This window comes from Pocillopora damicornis, chromosome 3 (genome assembly GCF_964200805.1).
Source record: "Pocillopora damicornis chromosome 3, jaPocDami1.2, whole genome shotgun sequence".
Taxonomy (NCBI): Eukaryota; Metazoa; Cnidaria; class Anthozoa; order Scleractinia; family Pocilloporidae; genus Pocillopora; species Pocillopora damicornis.
In genome coordinates, this window is record NC_142672.1 from 6,652,493 (window position 1) to 6,659,502 (window position 7,010).

General features: G+C 39.2%; 2 protein-coding genes across 5 annotated transcripts in view; both read left to right on the plus strand.

The window, feature by feature from the left end:
* Window positions 1-2,641, plus strand: part of LOC113675032 (uncharacterized) — an 8,358-nt gene extending 5,717 nt beyond the window's left edge. For all 4 annotated transcript variants that reach the window (XM_027191543.2, XM_027191544.2, XM_089200164.1 and 1 more), the window contains 4 exons: window positions 108-187; window positions 940-1,140; window positions 1,504-1,647; window positions 2,111-2,641. In XM_027191543.2, the coding sequence (XP_027047344.2) occupies window positions 122-187; window positions 940-1,140; window positions 1,504-1,647; window positions 2,111-2,233 (534 nt within the window). In that variant the 5' untranslated portion in view covers window positions 108-121 and the 3' untranslated portion in view covers window positions 2,234-2,641. The remainder of the gene's footprint in view (window positions 1-107; window positions 188-939; window positions 1,141-1,503; window positions 1,648-2,110) is intronic.
* Window positions 2,642-2,947: 306 nt separating this feature from the next.
* On the plus strand, window positions 2,948-6,683 carry LOC113675064 (beta-1 adrenergic receptor). Its single transcript, XM_089200162.1, has one exon. The coding sequence runs from the start codon at window positions 5,192-5,194 to the stop codon at window positions 6,146-6,148; it is 957 nt and encodes a 318-aa protein (XP_089056288.1). The 5' UTR covers window positions 2,948-5,191; the 3' UTR covers window positions 6,149-6,683.
* The last annotated feature ends 327 nt before the right edge of the window (window positions 6,684-7,010 follow it).

Genomic DNA, 7,010 nt, shown 5'->3' on the forward strand with positions numbered 1-7,010 from the left:
TTCGATTTGGTCATTGTAAACTGCTTTAGAGTTTTCGTTGCTAGCCTCTTGGTTTCACATTCTCCGCTATTTGCATAAGTTTACTTAAGCTGGTATTTAAATTTTAGACAAGGGACGAAGAATGCCGGCCTCTGTGAATTCTGGCCCCTTGATGACCCTTCAAGGAATTCTGAAAGTTCTAGAAATTGTAAGTTTTATGATCAACGAAATACGTTTATCAAAAATCCCTGTATGAAGGCTGTGCGCACTGGCAGGGGGGGGGGGGAGGGGGGGGGAGTAAGCCGTACGGCCTTGTGATATATGAGCTTAAAGATAGAAAAAGGAGGAAAAAGACAATCCCACTCAGTGAATAATTACAGATACCAAAATTTATGAAAGATACAAGTTTATGAAATGCAATTCTTTTAATTCGTTTGAAAGGTTTATTTTTTTTAGAAAAAATATGCATAAAAAGACAAGTGGAATGTGAAGAAGATAGAAAATGAGAAAAAGTGAGAGGGACTGGACAGAGTAAGGTAGAAGGAGGGATGAGAACCAAATGAGGAAACTGAGGGACAAGTCATTATTTGTCGCGGGGGGGGGGGGGGGGGAGTGGGAAGGTATTGGAGGGCTTTGGGGGATCACATGGTATCGGGGGAACAAAGAAGGATTAGTAGTCTTTAACAACGTTTAGGGGGGGGGGAGGGCGATTATTATGACTGGTGCTTATTTAAAAAAATTAGGATTTCTGGCTGTCATATATTTTTCATTTTATTTTTAAGTGATATGAACAGGGTGTTAATTTGGAGGACGTTGAGGGATCACATGGTTTTCAGGGGGGAAAGAGGGGATCGGTAGTCGTTAACAGAGTATAAAGCGGGAGATTGTAATGACTGATCACTATTTACAAAAATGAGGGTACTGGCTCACATATATTTCTATTTTAACTGATGTTAACAGGGTTCCATTTGCGTGGCGTTTTCTTGCCTGGCTGAATTTGACCAAAAATATGCGCTCTTTTGGTATGAGGAGTATCGATCGCGGTTTGACTTCTTCATGGCGGTGTTTGCTACAGGCTGGATCGTCGTCTTATGCGTGTTTCTGACATTCATTTTTATATCGGAAGGGAATATAACAACTGGAAAGAACTGGGATATTCTGGTGAGTATATCAGTACCGTTGATGTGGATCGAAAGTGATTGGAATCTGTTTTGAGAAGTATCTAAATTTGACTGAGAAAAAGCCAGCTAGGAATGACCCTTGATTGTTTTTACAGTAGAATCATGATAACTTGCCAGCAGGCAACGAAGCGAAGGGTCTGGCGAGAAAATTTCATACCCCTCACAGAAATCGCTTATGCTCACTTGGCTCCCCCTGCTGGCTTTTCGCGGGCTTCGCTGTTTGTGCAACAGCACTAATGAAACCTACTCGCAAGATAGAATCTCTATTTCTTAAATCCAGGTTTCCTTGAAACTCCAAATAATTTGAATAATTTCCCGTTCTTCTGATTTATCCTCCATGCAGCTCCTAGTGTTCTACATTGTGTTTTTGATGCTGTTTTTAATCTCCTCCTCTCTCATTGCGGACATTTTGAGGGACATGTACAGTGCCAATTGGCACAAAATTCCTCATCGCATGAGCTCCACCCACGTTCTGACTGTTTCTGTGGTAAGTGCATGCAAAAAATGCCAGTACTAGATAGGGGGAAGGGGGAAGGGGGTATTCTCGACATAAATATGACCGCCGGGGGTGATCCCACCTCCTTGAAAAAAATTGACTTGGGCAACTTAATTACCATAACCAACAATCGAACGTGGACCTTGTCATGAGGAAGTTAGCGCGCTGGCAGTTTAACCACCATTTCTGTCTCTACTTCATTGATTTAAGGTACTTAATTTGCCATATCTCAGCGTAGATGCTGTGGCAATCGTTTGAACCCAGTATCTTGCTCTGCAGCTCAGTCGCGAGTAGACTGTTCTTGTTTAGTTAGTCTCTAAGTTGATCCGATTGCAACTCTGTTTAGACATACGAGAACATAAATATCTCATTTCATCAATGTTTGAAATTCACCCTATAATAGCTTTAGTTCCTACTTTTTCATTCATTATCTCTATTTCCTTTTTTTCGCCAGTGTTGTGGCTTTGTTTCGGCGGCTCTGTTTCTTATGGATTCCGCGATTCTGTATACGAAAATCAACGGCCGGCCTGACGATGAATCCTTGCCTGACCCTAACCCTAGATTTTACTTAGATTAGATTTAATTAAACCAGAGCAGTTAGTAGAACGTATATGCCATGTGATGCTCACATGCATCCCTTTTAAAGTGCATTGGAGGAAATGCAATGCCGGGGAAAGGTGTTGGCAGAAAAACTCCAACAAGAATCTTTTCAACAATACTCCTGCGCGTCATCCTGTTTCTACATCCTTAACCTTAATGGGCTATTTCCGAATCAACTTTTGCCTCTTTTTCAAAACAAGACCTGGTGCTCAACCATTCGTATGAAAAATGAGTTTAATTTACATCTGAATGAGAATCTTATAGTTATATAAAAACAGATCAGCACCAGGACTTGCTTTGAAAAAGAGGCTAAGGGTAAGTCGGAAATTAGCTATTCTTTATGATCAGACTCTCAATAAAAAATATTTTGTGATCTTTTCTAAAACGACCCTGAATCTGCTATATAATGAACTTTTTTTTGTATCCCAAATGAATCAAGAGGTCAACAGATTTCCCTGCGACTGTGATTATGTGACAATCATGTATGTGAACAGCGGTTGAAGAAGTTAAATGAATATGATGGAGATCTTTGCCTTTTTTTCACTATAACTCAAGAAAGTTTATTACAGCGATTCATATTCACATTTCCCTGTTTCATAATTTTCTTGATCCGACCCATTCCTCAGAATAGCGCCAAATTTTCACGGCCAAATTAGTTTGTTGTCTCGTGATATCAGTGTGCCCGTGGCATTTTTAATGGGCTACGTTAATCAATGGAATCATTATCAGTGTCAGTAGACGTTGCCTTAAGCTAAATGGAGATTATAAAAAAGAAAAGTTTGTCCTAAAAAACCTGCTACTTCTATCTCAGCCTTAACGTGGAAAGTGTATACAAGATCCTTAAAGTACTTACTAATTTTTGCGTGCTGCAACTCTAAAGGGAACCTTATCATTGGACAATTGACTTCAAAGATTCGACTATGAACGTCGCTATTTTTAGGGCAGTTCAAGAAACCTTGCCGCATTTCTTGAAACCTGACTCATAACAACGCAGGTGCTACTGAAGAGCCTCTTGAGGTGTTTAAGTCAACATTTTGCAGAAAGGAAAACCTTTACAAAGATTGAACAAACAATAAATTGGAATTAATTTTGATGAATTAAATTTTTTTTAACAAGTTATTGTCCCTCTTGGTTGAGATGTTCTGCTGTAACAATGATAAAAAAAGATTTTGAAAAAGACGCAAGAATAAAAAGATATTCAATAAAAGTTACCACAGTGAAATTAAATTATGAGCAAATGGGACCATCTGACCCCAAAAGCGAATTTCAGTTTAAATAATTTAAGAAAGTAAATCCTGAAAAAATAAATAAGGCTTAGAAAAGATTCAAATCCGTGCCTATCAAATTTTGCTTTGGCATTTTACGATGAAGCTTATATGGAAGAGGGACCAAACTTGTCGTATCTTGAAGGCGCGGGATCGAGTTCTGTCGATACTCCAATGCCTTTTTTCGGACTTAAATATCGGTAATTTATCGAATTTTATTTCATGCGAGGGTATCTATTTGTTTGTTTTATACACAGTTCAAATAGGTTTTTATTTTTCAATATTTTTGTGATGAGCAATTTCATATATGGGCCCAGAACCAACGCACCAGCAATAAATTTAACAGGAGTTTAATTTCCTGACGACTCGAACGAACTCTTCTATTTACAAGCCACTGCTTGTGGTTGCTAAGTAAAGTATTACGAACATAATACATCAAGAGCGGTACAACTAATTACAAGATTGGAAATAACATAGGAAATACAAAATAAGAAGAAATTTGTATAACATAGGCAATATTAGTAACGTAAAAAATATGGGACACTCGACGAAAGGGCAATTTACCTGACGATTTTGGAATACGGCTGGCATAAGAACGTACCAACGATTACATTTTAACTCGAGCTCACACCCTTTTTATTTGCATGATCCTCGCGAATGTCAAACTTACATGGCTAGCCGCGCGGACTGGTGCTAGGAGGGGGATTGGTTTCTATAGGCCATAAATAGTAAATTAACTTACGCCACCAAGTACCAAACACCTGTAGTAGGTATCACTTTGCACAATGCTTGAGAAGTTTACTTTTATAACACTTCCTTTATATCCTGTGCCTGTCTTTATTAATTCAGATCACTTTTCGTGCGTTAGTTTGTGAACAAAGCAATATTACATACTGTCCTTATAGTTACTCCCTTCAATTCCTTGTATTAAGTACCATCGATAAATTTTTGTCGCCAAAAAAAACTGGCGAAGAAGAACTTCCTCAAATTAGGAAATGCCTGCCGGATAATTTAGAAAAAAAATATTTGTTACTAATTTATTGAATTGGAAGTAGTATCGACTTTAAGAGCGACCTTGAACGTGAACGTGAAACGTGAGTTGCAATTGATTGGTTATATAAAGTGCAATAATTCAAACAGATTTGAGGTTGAAAAAATTGATGAAAAGGTCTTCGATTGATCGCAGACTGAAAAATAAATATTTTTTGGCACATTTGTTTAATCTTCATCAGCGTTTACCTGTAAGCGTAAGTAGTCATGGATACAGTACCATTTTTATTAACACCTTTAAGGATTGCCCAGATCGATCGTCAAGTAATTTCCCCCACGATCATCGATTTACAGCTAAGCGAGAAAGTTGATATTAAACAAAGTTATAATTTAAGCATACGACGACCCGACTCAAAAAGAAATTCTCATTGATAAATTGTGAGAAATGCGTGGTGCAATTTAGGAGAAAGTAGCTTTTGAGCTTGGAGGATGTAATGCCAGCTGCAAGCTACTTTTGATTATAATCTTGGCTTCAGCGGAAATCTTGCCAATTGCCAAGCGACGTTCGAATATAAGATTGGTAAGCGAAGTGATTTGAATCACAAGGCACTTAGCAACGAGCGCGTTAACCACAAGTTGGACTCTTTTTTGTACCCTATATAATTCCAAAGCATTCTACCATGTCAACTTTGGAAGAGTTGAGAAACTTTCACAACGACCGGCTCTTTGACGAACTTGTATCTCGAACAACGCTTCTGGTTGTGGTGGAATCAGCAGTGATGGCTTTCGTAGCACTGAGCGCTTTCCTTGGAAACATATTGGTGTGTGTAGCGGTCACTCGAAACCCGCGTCTCCACACACCCACGAACGTTCTGATCTGCGCTCTCTCTGTGACCGATATCACAATGTCGGTGTGTACGATGCCTCTAACCGTTGGTGTGCTGATATCGGGGCGCTGGATCTACAGTAAAGAAGTGTGTCAATTTCAGGGATCGTTTCCTCTGACATTGGCGGTTATATCGCTACAACTCATGGTTGTCATTGCCATCAACAGATACCTTTGTGTCGTCAAACCCAATTTGTATCGCCGGATTTTTACGGTGAAGAAATCTATTGGATTCGCCGTGGGTGTTTTCTGCTTTGCATGCCTTCCGACCCTGTCTCCGATGTTTTACGCTCGCGACGATTTCACGTTTCACCCGGGAAAAGCATACTGCGCCTTCGCCATGGAGCAGAATTTCATCTTCGCCCTCTGCATGGGAATGGGGTTTATCATGAGTCCTTTCATCATCATGTCATGCCTGTATTGCCGCATCTATTGGTCGGTACGTCGCGCAGTTTTCCCTCAAAGCGGCAACGCCGACTCAGAAAGCCAAAGAAATGCACACGTGCAGGAGGTGAAGGTCACCAAAACTCTGGCGGCTGTCCTTATTGGCTTCTCTCTTTGTTGGTTTCCAATAATGATCATCGACCAGATCGACTTTACCAACGGCGCGCCAATGTTGCCGAGGCAAGTTTATTATTTTTACGGTTTGTCAATTTACATGTCCTCCGCCATCAATCCTGTTCTGTACGGACTCCTTAACAGGTCATTTCGCATCGAATACAAGAAAATCATCACTTGCAAGTCTTCATGAACTCTTCAGTAAATTTTAGCGGCAAACTGTAACGTTGATTCATGCATGTCCGTGTACTTAAAGCCTGAAAAAACTCGTTGTAGATTCTTATTTTAAAAGCTGCCGCTGTCGTGGAACGCAGTATGTTTGTAATTATGATAAAACAGCCGGAGTGACCATAAGAAAAACTAAAAGAAAATAATTGAGACTTTTTTATTAATGACAAGTCTAGGAGGACGTGGTTTACATGTGTAATCTCAGTAGCACTAAGTAAAGTTACTTTTGTTTTGTGTTCAAGCGAAGATCTAGACAGACTGATTTTGGCTTTAATTTTGGCCATGCATTAGTCTTAAATTTTTTTTTATATAATCGCACACGTATATTTTACTTAAGATTACAGTTACTTTCTTGGAATCGATTTTAAGCGCTCGACCAAGTGACGAAAACATCGACAACATTGATGTTTATTTAGCCGGTCGATTCATGTAAAATCTCGTAGGCATATATGTTTCATATCAATATTGCACGGAATGTAAAATAAATGGTCTTTATTTCTCATTTGCATTTGGTCAATTGGTTCACTTTATCTTATGCTCACATCATAGGAGTCGCAAATGTTTGATTTTCTTTGCCTTTTATGGCGGATGAGCGAAGGCATGAAGTAGCTTTAAGCCACGTAAAGTAGTTAGGACATCAAATTGTGACATCGGCATCTTCTTTGCCCTTAAATTGAAGATGAGTTTTTCACAGTTACAGGTAGTTTTTCACAATGTAAAGAAGTTCGAGTGAGGCATCAAATTTGAGTAAAAAAAAAGGAATACGCATACACAGTAGAGTTGTATCTGAGTGGAGTTAATTTTTCAGAGGTGAAACGAGGGAGTGA